The sequence below is a fragment of the Jatropha curcas genome, chromosome 2 (genome assembly GCF_041381405.1).
Source record: "Jatropha curcas cultivar XTBG-Jc1 chromosome 2, XTBG_Jcur_1.0, whole genome shotgun sequence".
Taxonomy (NCBI): Eukaryota; Viridiplantae; Streptophyta; class Magnoliopsida; order Malpighiales; family Euphorbiaceae; genus Jatropha; species Jatropha curcas.
In genome coordinates, this window is record NC_143152.1 from 296,517 (window position 1) to 317,946 (window position 21,430).

Here is a 21,430-nt window from a genome sequence, read left to right on the forward strand (position 1 = left end):
AAAACGGGCATACTAACTATAAGCCGTCTGATCTTATCCACGTGTCGATGCAGATTTTCAACTTAGAAAACCATGTCCGGTACGAAAGCAACCCCATTCACCTGACTCTTCCCTCTCATATCTCCGCTCTCTCTCTCTCTCTTTCTCTCTCTCTGTCTCTCTCTAGAAATCTTCACAGAACTTTTCTTATCTGTTATTTGACAATCTCTGTATAGATAGTTGTCCCTCTCTTCACAGAGTTGCTTAAGGTACCCCTTTTGACCCTCTGTTCTATTCTCTCTTCATTTTTAAGTTGGGGGTTTTTCTATATTCTGCCAGAGATTTAATTATATACAGATAATTGTAGCTCGTTTTCCTATTTTTGGAGTGTGTCAATGTCTGCGAATCTAGACCGTATCGACCTTAATTCCGACGTCGTTTCAGTAGAACCAGAAAACGATGTTCATGGGTTTAATATCCCGGAACCAATGATTATGCCTGGGTTATCAAACGCTGAAACCCTAACAGACCCTAAGGGTCAGACCCTTGAACCTGTGATAGACCAAGTTAAGGACTTTGAAGGGGCTAAGTTAACTGTTAACGGGTTAGGCAATGGTGGTTTGGAGAGACAGAGTGAGTCTGTAGATAGAGAGATTAATATGGAAGCCAAAATTAAGTCTTTAGAAGAAGAGAGCAATACAGTTGTTGATGTCTCTTCTGGAGAAGTGGTTCAGTTTACTAAAACACAATTTGGTGAGTGTGATCAAGTTAAGGAGGAACTGAAGGAGGGGATTTGTTCTGGTTCAGATTTTGAGAACTCAATCAAAGTCCAAAAAGTAGATGATACGTGTGCTTTGCCTAGAACAGTTGATATGGAAGGGAAGGAAGTTAATGCTAATGACTCCTCGCCTGTTAAAGATGCTAGTCATGTTTCTGCGGAGGTAATTTCTGGTTGTATTGAGAATCAGGACATGGAAATTGATGATCAAGTCAATACTTCTAAAGGTGAAATGGTGGTCAGTAATCTTTCTGTTGCAGGGATTTGCGAGGGAAATGGTGGTAATAATAAGTCTAGCGCACTAAATCTTGTTGTGGATTTGAACTCGTATGTGAATGCTGATGGAAAGGAGTCAGGCAATGTGAATGCTAAAGTAAATACTTCAAAGCTGGAATTCAGTGCTTCTGATCTCGTATGGGGCAAAGTGAGAAGCCATCCTTGGTGGCCTGGGCAGATATTTGATCCTTCTTGTGCATCAGAGAAGGCAAAGAAGTATTTTAAAAGGGATAGCTATTTAATTGCTTATTTTGGGGATCAGACTTTTGCTTGGAATGAAGAATCAACGATAAAGCCTTTTCGATCCCATTTCTCACAAATGGAGAGACAGAACAATTCAGAGGAATTTCTTTATGCCATTGATTGTGCTTTGGATGAGGTTTCTAGGCGAGTAGAGTTTGGCTTGGCCTGTCCTTGCATACCCGAGTACAGTGAGATCAGTGCTCAAATAATTGTTAATGCTGGAATTGGAGAAGATTTTTGTAGTAGAGAAGGTGCGGATAATTTTTCAAGTGCAAATGCTTTTGAACCTGCAAACTTTCTTGATTATATTAAAGAGTTAGGCCAATCGCCATTTGATGCAGTAGACAGGCTGGAATTTGTAACGGCACAGGCTCAACTATTGGCATTCAGTCGTTGGAAGGGTTATTCTCAACTGCCTGAATTCCAAATTCTTGGCACCTTGATTTTGAGCAATGAGGACGGCAATGAATTGAATGCAAAGGCTCTTGCTGAAATTAAAGATGAAGAGCATGTCTCTTCTGTAGAGGTGAAGTCAAAAACTGAAGATGGAGAGCCAACTCCTAAGCGCAAGAACTTCTTTGGAGATAGTGTGTATCCGAGAAAGAAAGAGAAAAGTTTGGCTGAACTTTTTGCTGAGAGACGCTCATCTATTGCAAGTAGTAAAAGTGGAGTAGGGATCAAAGCTGCTTGCAAGTCAACTTCATCATCTTCCGATAAGAAACGGAAGGCTGTTGATTCCATTTCTGATAACCCTGCAGTGAAACGCAGCAAAAGTCTTTCATCATCAGGGGCTGAAAACAACTCTTCACAGCCAAAGAGAACTTATAGAGTTGGAGAGAGCATTCTTAGGGTTGCAAGCCAACTGAATGGACCAACACCAATGCGCAAACCTATTGATGGAGCTTCTCGAGAATGTTCAACTAAGGATACAACCAAAGAGAAGTCTCTCTCCAGCAAATCACAAGGTAAAAAATGGTTTGAAACAGAGGATTATTCATCTGACGTGATGATTTCACAGCTTTGCTTGGTTGCCAGAAATCCCATGAAAGAATGCAGCTTTTTGAGATCTGTAGTTGGTTTCTTTGTGGAATTTAGGAACTCAGTTCGCCTAGATCTTGCAAGATCACCACAGGACAAGCTGTCCTTCTTAGAGTGTATCTTTGGTGATAGTTTTGGGAAAGAATCGAGCAAATCAGGAGCGGAAGCATGCGAATCGGAGCATTCAAAAGACTCTTGTTCAACAGATATGATGATTCAAGGTCCCCCCCAAGAGCGGCCATCAGATAGTGCAACCCAAAAGATCATTCCCTCTGTTGAACGTGCTCAATCAAGTCCAAGTTTGGATTCTGAAAGGCAAGGCAATGGTGAAATTCTTGATATTGAAGCAACAGAGCCAGTGAGCGGCTTGAAGGCACATTGCAAAGATGATAACTGCCCAACAGCTTTGATTCTAAACTTTACGCACTCGGCTTCCATCCCTCCAGAATCAAACTTGAACAAGATATTCAGTCGATTTGGACGCGTGAAGGAATCGCAGACTGAAGTACTAAAGAAGAAGAACCGTGCAAAAGTGGTTTTCTACAGGCGTGATGATGCAGAAGCAGCATTCAGCAGTGCTGGTAAATACAGCATTTTCGGACCTTCACTTGTCAGTTACCGCCTCAAGTACATGCCTTCAACACCTGGTAAATCTTCTTGAAATATAACAAAGTACAGCAAGAAAGATGCAAATTCTGCAGAGGAAAAATACAATCTAAAGCATCAAACTGTAGTCAAGTGGCATATTCTGAAGTGGTGTGTCCATGGCACAAGCATGAAGTTAAAACTGTTGGTAGTTTCTTTTTGTTCTACAGATTTGGCTTATCCCTGGTGATCTTGAGTAGACTATAGGGGGTAGTCATAATAGAACACAGTTCAAAACAGGCAGCCTTGGGCAATGATGTAATTATTGTATCGAAACTATTTAGGAAATAGACTTTATTTGATAAGAGTGATCTTCCTTATTTTGCCAATGAGGCATTTTAATGTAGTTGAAGATTCAATTTTTAATTTTTTTGTTGTTGATATGTTCACCTACATGCTACAGGGTTAACGCTTGCATTGATGTTCTGGTTCATTGGTCCCTGCCAATGAACCTCTATCCATTATGAAGACATAAAAAAAAGAGGAAAGAAAAATCGAAAAAATGAGGATTGTTGCAGCCTAGAGAATTCATGAATTTCAAATCAATATGGTCTAATTTTTTAAATCATTTATAAATGAAATAAATTCTATATCAATTAAAATACTATATAAAAAATGTCATTTCAAAATCTCAATGGAAATGGTTACGAGATTAAGTTATTAATAGAGAGATTTTTTATGTTACATTTAGATATATGAGAGGATGTTATAGATTAATCGGTCTATATATTCAGATTTATATTTTTATAATTTATCCAATACAACTTTATACGCTAGAAAAATAAAATTATTTTATACACTAAAAACATAAAAATAGATTTCTTTCTATTTAGACTAATAAATACTATCTATTTTAATTCGCTAATTTCATTTAAGATGTAAAATAAGAATCCTTTGGAAAAATATTGACAAGAACTAAAAAAATTAATCATTTTGTATACATACTTTAGTCATATTAATTGTTTTTTTATTAATTTGTGAATTGAATTTAATATATTTTTATGTGCTGGAGAAATTGCTTGCGATTTATATTATTGCATCCCTAAAAATTTAAAGGAAAAGCGAAGTTTTAAATCAAGTATGTCATCATCCCATGATCTATTCAGCATCGCCATATCATCAACGGTCCAAATACGATACACACGCGAGGCGCTCGTACCTTTCCCCTTCTGTACCTAAAAAACAACAACTAAAAACAGGCGCTTTCTCTAAAATTCAAAACTCCGTCTCCCTCCTTTCCCCCCTCTCTTTTTCCCAATTCGCCACCGCAATCCAATTTCAATTCCACTCTCTTTCTTGTTTCTTTGATCGATCTTTACGATGAGCGAATCCGAAGCGAATTTTGGTTTTGAAGATAAAAGCCTAAGTCTCATTGATGTCAGCTTCGAGGACGATTGCCTCTACAATTCTCCTCCCCGGGATTATCGAACTCCTCATCTTTCAGGTCCTTCTTTCGCACATTACTTTTCGTTTCCCTTGATTTGGTACCTTAATGTGATCTGCATTAGGTTTCATTTCTGTAAATTTCGTTTGAAAGATGACTGATCTGGTTGATTCTATTACTTTGATTCTTCTTTAGTTAAAACATTAATTTGATCAATAATTGGAAGAAGTGAAAATAATTAGATGCAAAGTTGAGCTGAGAAAAAAACTCTGTAGATGTGACAAGATTTTATTGGTATCTGAAGGGAAATTAATAGCTTGACATAGCGTTACTTAGTAATAGATGTCAACTGGGGTATTTGAGGAATACTGTTGCTTTTATAATAATAAACAAGTTCTAGTAGATTCAAAATTTTAGTCTTCAAGAATTGAAATGTTGATGCATAGCGTTACAGTCTGAATTTCCCCATCAATTATATGACAAGTGTGATGAGAGTAGATTAACCATTAGGTCCTTTTGAGCAGTTCTCTCAAGGCACTTGTCATGTAACTTTTATAATGCAGTGATATGCTGCCATGCATCACATGTTGCAGCATAAGTGGTATAGGTCTTTAATTTGTAAAACTTCTAGTTTGATGTTGCTTTGCCTTGACATGGAAAATGGGATTTTAGGGTTCGCATGTATGATAGCTCAAATTTTCAGCTTTTATTTTCTGCTTTTTATTTCAATTTTGTTTGTTGCAATCAGAAAATTGTTGTTTTTGAATATTCTGGGATTATGCTATGTACAGATAAGCAGACAGAGAACAAAAATGTTCAGTTGCTGGATGTGCAAGACGGTGAAGAATCTCTTGAAGATGATAAACAAGTAATTCAACCGCTTGAATCAACAGAGCAAGAAAAGATGAGAAAAAATGAAAAGTACAACTTACGCAACAGTTTAGCCTGGGATAGTGCTTTCTTCACTAGTGCAGGTACTCTTCTTATTCATTTTATGCGCTGGTATTATATATCCTTCCTCAAATTTAATATGATCTTTTAGTTAGATATGCATCTTATGTGTAACCAGGTGTTTTGGAACCGGAGGAGATATCTAATATGATTGAAGGAACTGAGAAAGTAGGCAAAGTCCATGTATTACCTGGAATTGAAGAGGACGTGCGCAGATCTATTGATTCAATATCTACATTAGTGACTGATATTTCAACAATAGAAACACTTGAGGATGACTTGTTTGGAGACATAAGAGCTTCAATCCAGAAATCTAGTAAAGCAGCCAATGCAGCAATTTCACATTGTAAAGCTGGATCTAGAGTTAATGATGGCCAACTCATTAAATGTGAGTTATCCATTTACATATATATAGAAAACTAAGAAAATGACTTTTTCTAGATGGACTTGTTGGCACTTAGGACTTGCCTTCTTCCTACATGAGTGCTCCATAGCCATGAACCACAAACTCCAAGACTAAATCAACTTACTCTATTTAGCTATGCTATGGTAGCAATAGGATATCCTCGGAGAAAAACCTTTGATCATAGCATTTGCTTTGATCCAACCAGCTCCAGTAGAGGAAGCATTTCCAATGAATAAGAACTTGAATTGGAATTAGGTGGGGCTAATCAAAGGGGGCAAGTCCCTGAGGAAGGGTCTACATCCCCTGTTTACAAAACAAAGCATGTCTCTCTTCTGCAATTCAATCAAACTTTCTATATGTTTGTGAAGAAAGAAAAATAGGCACTTTTAAGGCCTGTGTGGAGTAGCTAGATGGGAGGTTATTTGTCCTGCACGGGTGGCTATATATATATATATTTCCAACTCTTTCTATCACCATTAGAATTGATAATTCCATCAAGAAGTTCTGTATTATTTTGTCAAAAAGGGCAACCAAGGGCAATCCTTTATTTCCCAAGTCATTACGACATGATAACCACCTTGATTTCCACGAGTGTCACCAGTATCAGCAGTTTCCCAACCCTGGTGGATTAGAATGCTGTTGAACTTAACAACTTGAATCTCTAGATGACTTATTTTTGTAAAAGGATAAACATGCATTTTCTAAATTATTTATTGTTCTTGGACTAGATGCAGCCTTTTTTCTCAATTAAATAAATAATTGTATAGGAAAAGTCAGAGCATTTTTTATCTGTTTAGTTACATTGGCTATATGGTGTTTGACTTCTATTCTCTATTGCTTGCATGTATGAATATGTTTGGATCTTTCAGATAGTCTAATTTTTGTACCTGTGCTCTGGAGATATTTTTAATTAAAAGATGACGTTAATGAGGCGCAACTCTATTTCATTTCGTTGTTTAACTTATAGAGTTTATTGGGACATTTTAACTGATATACCGTGCACATCCTTTTTGGTTTGATTACTTTCAAACTAACAGTGACTCTCCTTTCAGCTTCAGAGAGAGTGACAATTGTCACCCAAAATAAGGTGAGTTCAATGTTGTTAGTCATTAATTGTTATTATTTTTAATGGTACTTATTCTATTGCATTGGAACTTCAGTTAAAGACTAAAAAATCTCCCAAGAAGCCAAATGTTATCATTAAAGGATCAGGGAAAATGGCGAACCAGGTCTCTCCTAATCCACAAGCTCCAAAGGCATGTATTTACTTGATCCTATTGCTTGCATGTATCTACTTGATCCTTTTAAGAAATGTTTTATTGTTTTCGTATGAAAATAGTCAACACGTGTATTTTGCAGTAATTTAAAGTTTTAAACTGGACGTAGCTATTAGCTATTCAACAAGATGACTGGAAATAGTCAACATGTGTACTTAGCAGTAATTTAAAGATTTAAACTGGAAGTAGATATTAGCTATTCAACAAGGTGACTGGAATTGCCCATCTCGTTCTAAATTATCAGGATTAAATGTTACCAAGTCATGTTATTGTTTATTTTCTCTTGCAGATATTTAATTCTGTAAGCAAGGACAAATTAAGTGGTTAACAATGTCAAATGGAGTTGTTTTCAAAACATGGCTTGACTGGTTTGCTTTCCTGCAGTCTGGTTCTATAAATGGAGAATCAACTTCATCTCTCTGTAAGCCACCCAAGATAGCTGGCAGAGTCGGTCCCATCTTAACAACAGCAGGCAAACGAGCTTCCTTGGGTGCTAACCATGCCAAAATGGAAAAGGATAATGCAAAAAATTCAAATAGTCGTGCAGATAATCCAAAAAAATTGGCTGGTAATTTTATCACTTTATTCATATTTATTATTTCCATATACAGAAAACATGCTTGACTGCTATGTATTTAATAGTGGCAGGTAGGGGATCAAAACTTCCTACTATGGGTGGTTCAAGAAATGCGGTCCCCAATCCCAAACCACCTTTAAAGTCCTCCCTGCGATCTTCATTGGCATCTAAGAAAGAGCTAACAACTTCTTCCTCCGCTGATAGTTCAGGAAGCCTGTCATCTGACAGTAGCAGTAAACATTCCTTCAACACCGTAAAAAGAAAAATTGATCCAAAACCTGGTAATCATCTCTCCAATATTTCAACTATCAAAACCACATTGACAAATAAGAATCAGTCTATAAGTCGACATATCTCACCTTATATGAAGTCTGTGACCAAGCTCTCTTCTAGCATATCACCTTCTAGTTCTATCAGTGAATGGTCTTTGGAATCATTTTCACCAACTTCATCACTTAATAGAAGGTCTAATAGTTCAAGACCCAGCATTGACATTAGCTCTTGTGAAAATGCGTCTGATAATGGTGATTTTCCTCAAGTTTTGGACTCTCAAATCCATTCTAGTGACAAATGCTCAGTTAAACAAGGTACCCAGGTCACTAGATTGTCAAGTGAGCATGTAAAGAGAGTTCCAATAAGAAGTGGGGCACTTGCTGATTCAGAGTCTACCAAACCATCAGGGCTTCGGTTGCCATCACCAAAAATTGGCTTCTTTGATGGGGTCAGTTCCAATTTCCCATTTATGAAATATTCTACCCTAGTCGGGAAGTGGTTTTGCCAAAATAGTTTTCAAGGAAAAATATCTGAAATTGTCTTTTTGGAATGCTGCGCTCCTTATCCTAACAAGATGTTTTACTGAAATCTATTCAGGCAAAATGTCCTCCCTTGTTCATTATCACTTTCCTTTCCATCTTCTTTGGCAACTTATGACATTTACATTATTCAGGCTAGATCGGCAGTGCGCAGTCCCAGTGGCTTGGCTAGAAATGGGACAGCAAATGGTACCAGTGTGGCTTCAAATGAGGCAAAGCTCGGAAAGCTTCAACCTGCTAGAACTGTTGTGGCAGCTCGGGGCACCAAAACTGGTCTGCAACCTGCCCCAGGAAACAAAGGTAAACCTCCTTTTCCTCTTCAGGAGACCTCAAATGCTGCACCAAAAGTCTGTAGTGTTTCAAGAAATGGAAAATGCAGTCCTGGCATGCCTCCCAAACTTCAGAATAGAATGTCTCCTGGAAATGGTGGAAAAAGTAGCTTGAAGGCTGATAAAATTTCTCCAAAAGAATGTCATACATCAGTAAACAATCAACCTATCAATTATGGTGAAAGAAATGGCAGCCTAGATAAAGATAAAATGAGCCCACAGAATGAGAGTAATGGCAGCATAAAAGTTGCAGGACTTGGAGCTATACATGACTTGAGTTCTTTGTCTGGGGATGAAAACATAATCTTGCAAAAAGTGGCTGAAAATGCAATAGATGATCAAAAGAACAATTTGTATTCTCCTTTGGTTGCTAATGAAAAGGAACAAACTTATTTTGGAGATGCAGTCGGTGATATGGCCCTACAACTTGAAGCTGTGGATATTTATAAGGAGATCCAACAAAAACCTGTTCTTGATTATTCTTCTTTCAATCACGTCAATGAAAGCAGAGAAGTTGATACTAGTCCCCCGAGGGACTCTGCGAAGTTATTTAGGCCTGCTCCTGCTCTCAACCATACTGAAGGGGTAGCCTTGGAGATTGATGAAAGCTAAAGATGACTTGACAGTGTAGCAGCAAATTTGTTGAAGGTAAATAAGTTCTGCTTTCCTATGAGAATTTGCCTCGTCTCTGAATGCCATGCAGGTAGATTAGTCCTTGAAGCAACAATTGTTAAAGAGTAGAAATCATTTTATTGCAAGAACTAAGGAAAATGAATATTGCAACATAAGGAATCTGAGAGCTGAAAATTCCATTTTCTAGAGCTTGCTTTTGTATATTGTATTAGAACAACATGAAGGTCACCACATGTGATGAAGGAAGGAATGAGATTCAGTGGAGTTAATGTACATTGTCAGAATATTCCTTTTTATTTATTTGACGTGTTTTGAGTTTGTCAGACAATAGTAGTACCATAAAGACTTATTTTGTGTACAACTTCCGGCAATAGTTGAAATTTTATTTTTCACCGGTAATCATTTTCCCAGCAAATCTTGTATTATTTTCGTCATGTATCACCTCACTGAGCACCCGATTCGATACAACCAAAACCGGGAAAACTATATAAAAAAGACAGCTATTCTAATAGTATTTTCTATCACTGAACTATATAAAAAAGACAGCTATTCTAATAGTATTTTCTATCAGTTCAGTGAGGACAATTAATCGATGCATAGACAGGTTTTGTTTTTCCGGGTGAACGAACCAATGTTTTTTCGTCTCACAGAAACGAATTATTACCTGCGTGACTGCGTCGTCATGGACCAGAGCACATATAATAGACCTAACAAATATTATTTCTCATGTTTTTTCTTCCAAAAAATTGTGATCTTGATAAAATGATGGAGATTTCACTTTGATTTACCTGAGATTGACCGCTAGGCCAAATCTCATGTCACAAGATAATTATTTGTTAAAAGAGGCAATTAACTAGAACATGTAATCTTGAACAAAAATTGAAATCAGAGAGATTCAGTACAATAACTAGAAAGATAAAAATCGTTTTCAACAGATCCACTTAAAAACATAGAGAAACATTCCCAGTACCGCAAAAAGAACTAGCAATAAACTATAACAGTAGATAAACTCTCCATAGCAAACTTAAGATCTTGGTTTTTCCTTCTTCTCCTTGAAGAGTGCGAGAAGAGAGACACCAGAGACCTTCACAACCTTAAACCTAACTCCAGGAATATCTCCGACTGCATGACCCTTTCGTCCAAATCCAGCAATCAAAACCTCATCCTTTGAACACAAATAACACAATGTTAGATACACGTTGGAAAAAAATAAAGGAAAGCCACATTTAACACAATGGATACTCACATTCTCCTCAATATAGTTTAAGCAACCATCGTTTGGTACAAAAGCAGCAATCTTCTTTCCATTTTTAATCAGTTGAACTCTAGCACATTTTCTGATAGCAGAGTTAGGCTGCTTGGCCTCAATACCGCTGCAATTAGACAGCCATTGCACAATTTAGAATATAATGTTCTGTACAAGGAAGACCAAACCAAAACATAAACAAGCAGAACAAATAATGAAGTCTTACATCTTCTCAAGAACAATGCCTTTGGCATGGGAAGAGCCAGCAAATGGCTTCTTCCATTCATTACCAAGATGGGATTTCTTGTATGCCTTGTCAGCCCACCTTTGCCTTCTTCTGTGGGACTTCAGTTTGCGGGCAGCTCCCATACCACGTGTCTTCCTGAAACAGGTAAGATGAAGGTTTAGAGAAGCAAATACCATTTAGTATACGCATCTTCACTCTAAATCACTAAAATATCAGTCATAGAAAAGAGGTAAAACTTTTGAAATCAGCAATTCAAAAAACCAATAGCATAATTAAACAGAAACTTGTCACAATTGGCTTCCCGAGGACCATTTAACTATACATCAATCATGAGGAACCCAGTGCTCTCCAGTACAAAATATTACTTCCCTTCCATAAAGGGTCAAACTTGCAAGTCATTCAAACCTCCAATCCAACAAAAGGTTTAAAACTGTTATCAAAAACATACACACAACCCAGTCCAACAGCTAACATTTCTATTCACCTTCCTATGCAACTAAAACATAACTATTAGATATAGTAGGCATTAGGGACAATTTGCAATATCGATTTCAAAATGGACTAAATTCTGAAATCAGCATATAGAAATCTAATTAACCTAATAACTCAGCAACATATCAGTTCGGCCAACTAAAAAAACAAACTGAACTAATTTGAACAGCATAAAGAAAAACACACTTCTTTTTTGAAGTAAACAGGAAAACCACAAGACACCATGAACATAAAGCTTGAAGATTTTTCACATCTTAAGCTTTCTAAAGAACAAAAAGCCAGGATCTATAACTAAACCAACAGAGAGAATCGAAGAGATTAATCATACCCCATGGTTGCAGAGACGAGTTTCTTCGACGGCGACGAGGGTTTCTTGAGCTTCGAAGGTGAAGATTATAAGAGGCAACCGCCACTGAGTAAAACCCTAACCCTATGATGCATCTGGATGCTCCAAATATATAGAGAGATTAAGTGGAGTTGGTCCTTCCAAACATTTGGGCTTATTGTTGGATTTTCGTTGGGCCTGGTTGTCGTCCAGATTTATATCAAGTAACTTTTACTAGGCCCAATTATAGATAGGTCCTTTAAATTATTATTATTATTATTATTATTATGATTTTTTTTTCCTCGAAAATTAGCCTTCTACTGACCAAAAGATATCATCCAACGAAGCATAACATGAGGAGGGAAAGAACTTCATCCTGAATGTAAAGTATAAGATTAGAAATTACTGTAACTAAGCTCCGAATCAGATTATACGGTCCCTGATAATAAGATTCAAAAGCTGATATTTTACAATAAAAAAATTAAAATTAGACATTAAAGATATCAAATTATATGAAGCATTTTTAAACTTTTGATATTTTTACAATTTTTAAACTTTTTTTTAGTCAAATTTCACCTTGAAAATACCAAATTTCTTCTCCTCTTAAAATGTAATGAAGACATAGCCACTTCTTTTTTGTGTTTACTCTTTTTTGTACTTGAAAGTGAATCTGTTATGTAATCAAATAAGTTTAACATGTTCATGCTTGAGGGATCCATTTGTAGTTATTCTGTTTTCTTTTCCTCAATTCTCTTATCTCAAGTGGCTCATTAGAATCATTCACATTATGAATTTTGGCATACTTAGGGGTAATATTAAAAATATTATGAATTTTGAAGCTCATTTTCACATGTTCTGTCGTCCTTAAAGTTAACACTAATGCATTTTATTCTTACAAAAACTACTAATTGATGTTTAGTTATTTTTATGTTACAAATTGAAGTTTACTTACGAACCAGCAAATACTTAGTGCTGCGTACCCATGATGGGTGCCTGAAATTTGATGGACAGAGGACTTCAACTTTATACCATTCGCCTCCCACAGACATGGGAACTAATCTGGCTCCCTATCTTGTCTATTTTTATTTTCGGTACAATTTATCTTGTTTAAGACAACCATATAACCACTTATTCATCAAACACAAACGAAAAAGTGGGGCCTTTATTCAGGGCAATGTGATTTGGTTTAACACCAATAACCAGGTTCACCACAAAGTACACAGTATGCCCCCATTGCAGGGAAGCTTAGAATCTTGGGGATTTTGTCACTATTAGCAAACCAGTAGTATTAGCAAGCTAAGAACAAAGCAAAGAGGAGGAATCAATTTTGTTCACATACATGATACAAAAATTAATTATCAAAGTAAATTTATAAAGTGGTTAAAGCATCGTATCTTGGATCATAATACAATAAAACTGTTTCTTCCATCTCTATATCTCACCTGTTCCAAATTAATACATAATCCTCCCAGTCTCTTGATAGCAAAAAGATCTTCATACAGCAGACAACATGTCAAGGACAGGTGAAACAAAATGGATATTCAAAAGATCATCAGCTTCCACATACCTATACAATAGTCACTGAAAGATCCTACTCTTGAAAGATAAATTTATCCAATATATTTAAACTTAGCTGACACCAAACACCATAACCTGCCAGGAACAAGCAAGAATATTAAAGAATTAAAATTATAATACAATATAGAGAAGAACAGGATAGCAATTGGAAATTGAATGCAACCTGTCAGATACTTCTCTACTTCTGGCCCTTCTTCCACAAGACTCCAATTTTCTTCAACATGTTCCCATTTTTCTTCTTTGGTGAGTCATCATCCAATTCTTCTGAGTAAGGTGAACCCATAGCGCCTGCAATGGTATTGTAGTTGTTGTCAAGTGAACCTGCTCTTTCTACAATTTTCCCATTGTTCCCTGCTGAAAGCATAGCTGCAGCTGCCTCAGCTGCCTTCCTCCATTGGTCCGACTGCACCTTTAATTTCCTTAACTCGGTTTCCATTTCTGCGTTTGCTGCCTGAGCTGCATCGAGCTGCTCAGCTACTCGTGCTGCTCTTCTGCTACTTTTATCCGCTTCTTCAGTTAGATGACTGAGTTTCATTAAAGCCTCTTGCTCTGCAGCCTTTGCTGTTTCTGCCAAGGCAACAGCTTCATCATTGACTTTACTCCTCTCCAATGCACCCTTCTCGATTTCCATCTTGAGCATTTCATTTTGCCCAATGACACTTTTCAATTGAATCTCCTTATCGGAGAAGCTTGCCTTCAACTCTGCCAAATCATGCTCTAACTTCTTCATTTCCATTTCCAGTTCAGATTCTCTTTCGCTCGGTTGATTTTTCTCAACCTTCAAATTCAGCCCTCCATTCTCCTCTGAAATCTTCTGCAATTCAGTTTCCTTATCCATCAATCTAACCCTTAATTCTTCAATGTTACTATTGGCTTTCTTTAATGCAGCTTCCAATTCAGCCTCTTTTTTCCCTGATTCTAATTTAGCTTGTTCAACTTGTTCATAAGCACTCCTAATTTGCAACGTGCTCTGAATATATTCTTCCTGGTATCTCGTCTCAGATGCCTCAAGTGCAGATCTTAATTGACCCACTTCAAATTTCAATGAGTTCAACTCTGCCTTGAGCTGGTTTCTTTCCTCGTTTTCTCCACTTTCACTAGCAGATTCCACATTCCCAGTAGGACTACCTGATTTTTGTTTACCACTATTGGCTACATCGGCCTGCAGTTCGCTGACAAGTTCCTCCAATGACTTCACTTGAGCTCTTGACTGCTCAAGATCCAAGGATAAAGAATTGTAGGCATCCATGGCTTTGATGCCATCTGCCCGCAGCATTTCTGTAGTTGCATTTGCAGTTTCCAATTGTTTCTGAGTTTTACTAACTAGTTCTAAGGCTTCAGCTTCTGATTCTCTGCAATCAGTAAGTTCATTTTTCAGTTTTTCGACAAGGCAGAGTGTTTCAGTGAGTTCCATTCTCAAACTCTGCAACTCAGCATGAGCCGACTCAGCATGCTTTGTTTTTGCAGCTTCAGATTCCACTGCCATGTCCAGCTGACCTTTGAGCTTTTGGATTTCATTCATGGCAGAAGCCAATGCTGCAGAATCAATGGAATGCTGCTTCTGGACAGCTTCAAGTTCAGATTCCCAAGCTTTATCTCGATCATGGGAGATTTTCCGAAGTTCTTGCACCCGAGAATCCTCAGAAGCAGAAAGTTCCATCAGTTGCTGTTGGGATTCCTCAAGCTTTGCTGACATAGCTACAAATTGCTTCTTGGTATCTTCAGCTTCCTGTTGTGCCCTCCTCTTCCATGACTCAGATGTGTTCAGTTGATCCTTTGCCTTCTTCAGATCCTCCTGGAGTTGAGCAAGCTGTGCCTCTAATTCAGGTATTCTGCTTGGGCGTTTCTTCTAGAACTCACAAGACAAAGGGGGATGAAAACTGAGTGAACAAACAACTAAGGCAATAACAATACCTTGTAACTAGTATATTAAGACCAAAAAATTAAAATAGGAAGTAATATGGCCAAAACAACCTGAATGGTGAAGACATATCATTTGTCATAGTAACATGTGATAAGAATCATCTAGTCTATGAGATTGTCACTATATCAAATGCTTCCCAAGGCAACTTCTTTAAATAGGAGCTATTTCTTTCACAAGTAATCAGTAAGTACCTCAGTTGCTGGACTTCGTGGTGATCTGCGTTCAATGACTTTTGGACTTTTGTCTTTTGGAGTCTTACTTGCAGGATTTGGAGATGGGACAGAATCAGAATCTGATCCCGGTATCTTGAGTTGGCGTGCAGTACGTGGTGTTGCAGCAGATTTTCTTTGTGGCACTTCTGAGGAGCCAGTCCTACTCTCAAAGTCAGTGGAATCACAATCAGAATCACTACAAATGCATTATATATTACTATTTCCTCTTTTGCAAAATAATGCTAAAGAACCAATCCAAGCATATACAGAGTGCTAAGTTGAAAAAATGTTGATTTCAGACAATTTTTTCCAAAAACAATAGTATAGTACCATATTTAAGCTTTGTTAGGTGATACAGTTTCAACACCTGCTACCTCTTGGATAGATTAAACAACCTTAAATTCAACTTTCACCCACCACACGGATAATGATGCATTACCAGCTTTGAAATATAAGTGATGCATACTCCAAAGAAAACTTTCTTTTTCTCTTTTCATTAACTTTCCAGATACTGGCCAATATATTCATATTTATTGCTGCACAGGTTAAGTTGTTGAGAAAAGATAGAAACAAAACAAGGTTCTGGGGGGAATCCAAATATCCATAGTGGTTGAGGCGGATATATCAACTGATGCATTGGACGCATAAAATTCTCATTTAAAATTCACATATTAGCATCCACACCGAACATGAGATGCAATCCGGATGAGTTATTTTAAACATTAAGCAATACCTCAAGTAGAACTTCATGAATGTTGTAGATATATAACCTTACAAGTGTCTTGCATAAGTATATTAAACCGTCAACTAGACTCCATCAATTACAAGTTACATTAATAATAATATTCCATTTCGAGGCCGTGCTTAACTTGATCCATTCCTTCTAGAAACTAGTTTTTCCATCTAGTCCTATTGATCAAAATGAATTTTGTGATTCCCTTTGCCTACCAAAAAGGCATTGACCATTTATACATACATTGCAGAAGGCATGTGAATTTAAAAATGGAAAGGAATGAGCAAAATTTACCGGAACATATTATTTGTATACCAACGGAACAGTGCCCAGATGGGTTAGAAACTCAGTGATCAACCATTAAATGGAGAATGTGATACTGAGCTAATATCCAATTCAGCTAACAGTGTAAGAGTAATGATTCCAATAAAAAAATATTAAATGGCTGTGGAAATGCTTTAGAGGATGACAATCTCACCTTGCTTTGGGAGTCTGCATTATCTCTTTCTTCTTGAGTAGAAGGAGTAAAAAGGCAAATTACAAGGCTTCTTCTTGAAACTCACACCTGACCCACACCACCTGCAATAGTTCAGAGAATTCTTTGGGTGAGAAGAAAATTCAAAGAGAGTATATTATATACATATGTAAAAGAAAAAAATGCATAGTTAAAAAAGGACAGCCACCTCTAACAGGTTCGCACAGACCCTAACAAACTAGGAAACAAACAAACAAACAATACATTCCCTTCAAAGAAACTCCTCAGAAACTACCCCCACTACTACCAACCAGAACACAAGACCAAAAATGAAAAATGAAAAAATGAATTGCAATCAAAAGATTTAATTAAACATTTAGCATAACCCATCTCAATAATTTGCCTTTTCTCCTTTCTTTTCACTCCAGTACTTGTGCCTAGTAGACAATGGACCAGCTAAAAGATAAATGGCAATAATAACACAAAACAATGTGTTCTTAATTTATAAAAAGTTTGTGGGTTTCTGTCTCTTTCTATATTTCCTGCCTTCCCACCCAACAGCCCATTTTGCAACTTGCAAATTAAAATCGCTAAATATTTCATAACACCAAAAAAAAAAAAAAAGAGAGGAAATTATATGTATTAAAAAAAACTGAGACTTTCCAATATAGGAAAAGAAAAAGATTCATTAACAGAATTTGTTCTTAAGATTTGAATCTTAATGAAACTAGGAGGTCCAAGGAAAATTTGAAAAATGAAAAAGGCTTTCCTAAAGTGCATAGCACCATTTTCATGGCTTGTATAATACCTTCAGAAACTTAAAAGCTGTAAACAAATAGATTTAACAATTCAAAAGTCCTCCTTGAAGATGTTAATACCAATTTAAAGGGGGGGAAAAACAACTTTGACTAAGCAAAAAAGCACGCGATGAAGTAATGTAGGCAACAAAATATGGATAATAAATTAATAAGAAATAAAAAACAAAACCCAACTAACACATGAAGCATTCTAGACTTCTGACACCGCATGAAAGTCTTCTGTGTGCTAAACACTTAGATCTGCAACACTAATCTAAAAGAAGCCAGGTAAGCCATTTTCATGGCTTGCACTAATCTGTAACACTGATCTAAAACAAAAGACACAAAAGAAATAAGCTACAAACAGGTAGAGTGAACACAGAGATCCAAGTTAAGCAACTAATAGGTTTTCGAAAGTGCTTTTTCAATTGTAAATCCGAATGTTGAGGTGAGTAACCAAAAAAAAAAAAAAAAAGATCAAAGTTTTGGTCTGCTTGGCAGAAATTATCAGAACCAAAAAACCATCCATGTTCAAGCTCTGCATAATAACTAAGACTCCACATTTCATATACAAGCACAAACTTTACCAAGGAAAAGACATTTCTTTGTAAAAAGAAGTCAAAAGAGGCATAAATACTGGCAAACAGTCACTAAAACAAAGCAGCTCTTTTGAAAACCATGAAATTATCTCAAATTTTCTGTCAAACCTCCAACATTATACAGAAACTTCAAGAACAATGAATAAGGAAACACCTCAGAGGAAACAAGTGAAAAAATCCGGTACTAAACAACGACTAGTAACAAATAACATCCGAGTTTCTTACCTGAGGATGTCTCTTCCTAGAAAAGGCTTAAGCTTTGACTAGGCTGGTACTGGTATTTAGTTATTTTATCTGAAAATTTTGAAAGAGAAGATTTTCAAAGCCCTAGAAAACCCTAGTTTAGCTAAAGCCAAACAGGGTCTTATGGCTGCATATGTAGAGGGAGGTTGCTTTCTTCAGATACTACTGAGCTCACTTCCCAAGTCTCCCTTCCCTCTTAGTTTGTCTCTGTTACTTGTCAGTGGGGGAAAAAAAATTAGAGAAAACAAAAGTCACTGATAATATAAGCAGAGATACTATTGGGCCACCACCTTACTGTATATATCCATTTTTAATTTCAACTTTCAAGATGAAATCCACTGTGTTTGCAATTTGCATACTCATTTCTCGATATGTTTATAACAAAATGTAAACTAAAAAACTCCAAAATGACAACAATAATAATTTGAAATTTCAAGTAGTACAAGAAGCTGCTAAGAAACAAAATTTTGATAAGTTATAAACTTTTAGAATTCTTCTATCTCCATTGCTTTTGCTAATTGACCAAGAAATGACAAAAACAATTCTTCCAAAGGGGTTGGATTAGACTGTTTCAAAAGAGAAGCTACCATGTAAAATGGAATCCTTGTTGTCAAAGCCAAAAATGACTAGAACCATTAATTTTGTCCTTTAATAATCTCTTTAAAGTTAAAAATATTAATCCATAATAGTGGATTCCACCACATGCTTAACTTCACAGTTTGGTTTCTTTCTTGTTTCTTTCACTCATTTTCAGTGCAATACTGATCAATAAATTGCATTTTGGTGATACCTCTGTTAAAAGACTTTTTACTTAGCTTAATTTAAGTTGCAAAATTAATTATGGTGATTAGCGAACTCGATTTTATAAAAGTAAAAATATAAAATCCGACTTCGAGAAGCACATGTTGTTAGGAATGTAAAAAATCTTTATATGTTCGGAGGAGATTAAACTTCTTGATTATACAAATAATTAAATATATATAAATCTCCCTGAAGAAAGCTAATTCAAAGTGCCTCAAAATTTCACTGAAATTTTTATTTACTTCTCTCTTTTGTTTAATTAGTCTAAGATTTGAAAGTTTGGACATACACTCTTGATGAACACCCACCATTTGGTATGTATGTATGCATGTAACCGGACATGAATGTTAAAGGTGGGTCATTTTACTTCCTGTATATGGCATCAGGAGATCAATATCATAATTACTGATATTTACTTGAGCCCTTTTTGTTCTTGCTGGTGTAAGCCAAATTACTTTAGTGGACCGTCCAAAACCAGGGCAATGCATGCGTTTGTGTATATATATATATATATATATATATATATATCAGAATTAGTTACGACTTGACAGCAACATAACAAACCCACCACAACAAAAATGTTACTTGTCACATGACACTTAGGCCACATGTTTCCCACATATGATAATTGTTTACTTGAGATTTTAAATGCACATTTGATTGCTTTAAAGCACTCAAACTGAATAAATGACAATTAAAAAAAAAATCTTTTGGGGGCCCAATAATTGAAAGACTTAACATGGGTGGATCACAATCATAATACCTTTTAGCCCACCCCTTCTTTCTGAATATTAATCCAAGACTCTCTGTGTATATATATTTATATATATATAAATTAAAGACATAAGATATATTACACACATACATATATGTTCAAAGTGTTTGCTTTGTTTAGAGTGAAAGCAACATATAATGACATAGTGGGTTTGTGATGTTTGATAATTAGTCTTGAACAACAATCAACCAACAAAAGCAATGTGACAACTCAATTTTTATGGTGGGACATACTTACTCTTTTTTAAGAAAATTTAATGTGGGAAAAACATAATATGGCTAATTAACATTTTTTGACTAAGTATCTGCTGGACTTCCTTCTATGTATAGCAACTACCTTTTGTTTTTATTAAAACACTAAAAGAGATAAAACAGTAAAAATGACATTTTTGTCTTTTTTGTTGCTAATAGCTATTGCATTAAATTTGTTTTATATGTGAGTTTTAACCTCAAATTCTTTTTTTTTCCTATTAATCTAAAACACTAATGCTACACATTTGCCATAAATATGATTTGAATTGATCTTGAATCACATTTAAACGTTTTTTCTTCAATTTTCAATTTTCAAAAATTTGGTTGACTGAATTAAATTTTAGGCAAATTTTTAGGGTAGAAGAAGCAAAAGAAGAAAATTTCTAAGGTGTTATATTAAGTGTATTAGAAAGGAAACTGCCCTTCCAAAAAGAAACAATGATTGAAAAATGCCTAATGGTGGCTATACTAGCAGTTTTACTGTGCCACCCAAGCTCAACTATCAAGTGCTTCAGACCCAAGTTAAGCACTACCTCCATAGAAAGAGCTTCCCCTACTCGCGCAGGGAAACTGCCTTTGAAGTCAAAAAGGAAAAATCACCATGCCAATCCCTCTTTGTGAAGGGAGAGATTATTTGTTCTTCGAGGTAAATGGGATTTTCTTGCTCCTGCAATAAATAATGGGATTATTTGTATTTCATGCCAATCAATCTCTGTATTTTACTGAAAGTCTTCAAGACCCATTGTTAGTGGAAGCTTTGGCTCTTCGAACTTGTTCTTTTTTGGATTAAAGATAAATTTTTATCCCCTGTTTGCATCTATACCGACTCTCAGAATATTGTTTTTCTTTACAATCTAATTCTATTGATATATCGGAATTCGGTTCTGTTATTAAAGATGGTAAGATTTTATTAATGTAGTCATTATATGTAGGGGCTCATTCACTTGCTCGAGCTTTCTACAGTGCACTTGCTTGAGCTTTCTATAACTATGCTCGTTCCAAATCTTTAATTATTTCCAGCGAAGCTAAAGTATGAACTTCAAAGGATAATCCAAAGATACAAATAAACAATTATCTGTTGCTCCCCAGTGTCAACTAATTTCAAGAGCTCTTCAACATTTCCCTAGTTTTTCAGTACCATAACCCATAACTGCCCTGTCATGCCATAAGAAAATGCAACAAAACCATAATTTGGACCCTCTGATGTGATGACAAGAGCTTGGCAGGATCACTCCCCGCCATTAAAATTGGTAAGGTCCCTTGAGAGATTGTCCTCTGACCAATTGATTCAAAAATATGGATTACCACTCCAGTGTGTAATGAAATCATTAAAGCAGTGACATGCGGCCAGAATAGAACCTATATCTACCAGTCAACCTTAAAATAATCCTACCAAAGTGAGAT

General features: G+C 36.1%; 4 protein-coding genes across 7 annotated transcripts; 2 read left to right on the forward strand and 2 right to left on the reverse strand.

The window, feature by feature from the left end:
• Positions 1–97: 97 nt before the first annotated feature.
• Positions 98–3,325, forward strand: LOC105642172 (PWWP domain-containing protein 5). The gene has a single exon (XM_012226894.3). It carries the CDS (start codon positions 375–377, stop codon positions 2,973–2,975), a length of 2,601 nt encoding a protein of 866 aa, XP_012082284.1. The 5' UTR covers positions 98–374; the 3' UTR covers positions 2,976–3,325.
• A 789-nt stretch (positions 3,326–4,114) lies between these two features.
• Positions 4,115–9,727, forward strand: LOC105642173 (uncharacterized). Of its 3 annotated transcripts, none has more exons than XM_037638430.1 (8): positions 4,115–4,403; positions 5,135–5,317; positions 5,413–5,682; positions 6,753–6,787; positions 6,861–6,956; positions 7,362–7,545; positions 7,626–8,275; positions 8,501–9,727. In XM_037638430.1, exons 1-8 carry the CDS (start codon positions 4,280–4,282, stop codon positions 9,305–9,307), a joined length of 2,349 nt encoding a protein of 782 aa, XP_037494358.1. In that variant the 5' UTR covers positions 4,115–4,279; the 3' UTR covers positions 9,308–9,727. The 3 variants fall into 3 exon arrangements, with proteins under 3 accessions (XP_037494358.1, XP_012082285.1, XP_089573895.1); XM_012226895.4 differs by having other exon boundaries at positions 4,116–4,403; positions 7,620–8,275; XM_089717769.1 differs by lacking the exon at positions 4,115–4,403 and having other exon boundaries at positions 5,184–5,317; positions 5,390–5,682; positions 7,620–8,275.
• A 450-nt stretch (positions 9,728–10,177) lies between these two features.
• LOC105642174 (40S ribosomal protein S23) lies at positions 10,178–11,799 on the reverse strand. 2 transcript variants are annotated; one of them, NM_001308789.1, is given in 7 exon segments: positions 10,290–10,324; positions 10,326–10,347; positions 10,350–10,360; positions 10,362–10,493; positions 10,575–10,701; positions 10,801–10,956; positions 11,642–11,733. In NM_001308789.1, coding segments are annotated over 7 exon segments (468 nt in total). In that variant the 5' UTR covers positions 11,647–11,733; the 3' UTR covers positions 10,290–10,309.
• A 1,182-nt stretch (positions 11,800–12,981) lies between these two features.
• Positions 12,982–18,434, reverse strand: RIP2 (ROP interactive partner 3). Its single transcript, XM_089717770.1, has 5 exons — positions 18,182–18,434; positions 16,564–16,664; positions 15,332–15,512; positions 13,380–15,065; positions 12,982–13,291 (listed from the first exon to the last, which is right to left on the reverse strand). The coding sequence occupies exons 2-4, from the start codon at positions 16,581–16,583 to the stop codon at positions 13,395–13,397; spliced, it is 1,872 nt and encodes a 623-aa protein (XP_089573896.1). The 5' UTR covers positions 16,584–16,664; positions 18,182–18,434; the 3' UTR covers positions 12,982–13,291; positions 13,380–13,394.
• Positions 18,435–21,430: the final 2,996 nt, after the last annotated feature.

Coding starts and splice junctions, on each gene's coding strand:
- RIP2 (XM_089717770.1), bottom strand. CDS start 16,583: ATGCAGACTCCCAAAGCAAG. Junction 15,513..16,563: donor ATGCAGACTCCCAAAGCAAG/GTGAGATTGTCA, acceptor CTTTGAGAGTAG/GACTGGCTCCTCAGAAGTGC. Junction 15,066..15,331: donor CACGAAGTCCAGCAACTGAG/GTACTTACTGAT, acceptor TGTGAGTTCTAG/AAGAAACGCCCAAGCAGAAT.
- LOC105642172 (XM_012226894.3), top strand. CDS start 375: ATGTCTGCGAATCTAGACCGTATCGACCTTAATTCCGACGTCGTTTCA.
- LOC105642174 (XM_012226897.4), bottom strand. Junction 10,702..10,800: donor GGCATTGTTCTTGAGAAGAT/GTAAGACTTCAT, acceptor GTCTAATTGCAG/CGGTATTGAGGCCAAGCAGC. Junction 10,494..10,574: donor TAAACTATATTGAGGAGAAT/GTGAGTATCCAT, acceptor TTGTGTTCAAAG/GATGAGGTTTTGATTGCTGG.
- LOC105642173 (XM_012226895.4), top strand. CDS start 4,280: ATGAGCGAATCCGAAGCGAATTTTGGTTTTGAAGATAAAAGCCTAAGT. Junction 5,683..6,752: donor TGATGGCCAACTCATTAAAT/GTGAGTTATCCA, acceptor CTCTCCTTTCAG/CTTCAGAGAGAGTGACAATT. Junction 8,276..8,500: donor AAATTGGCTTCTTTGATGGG/GTCAGTTCCAAT, acceptor TACATTATTCAG/GCTAGATCGGCAGTGCGCAG.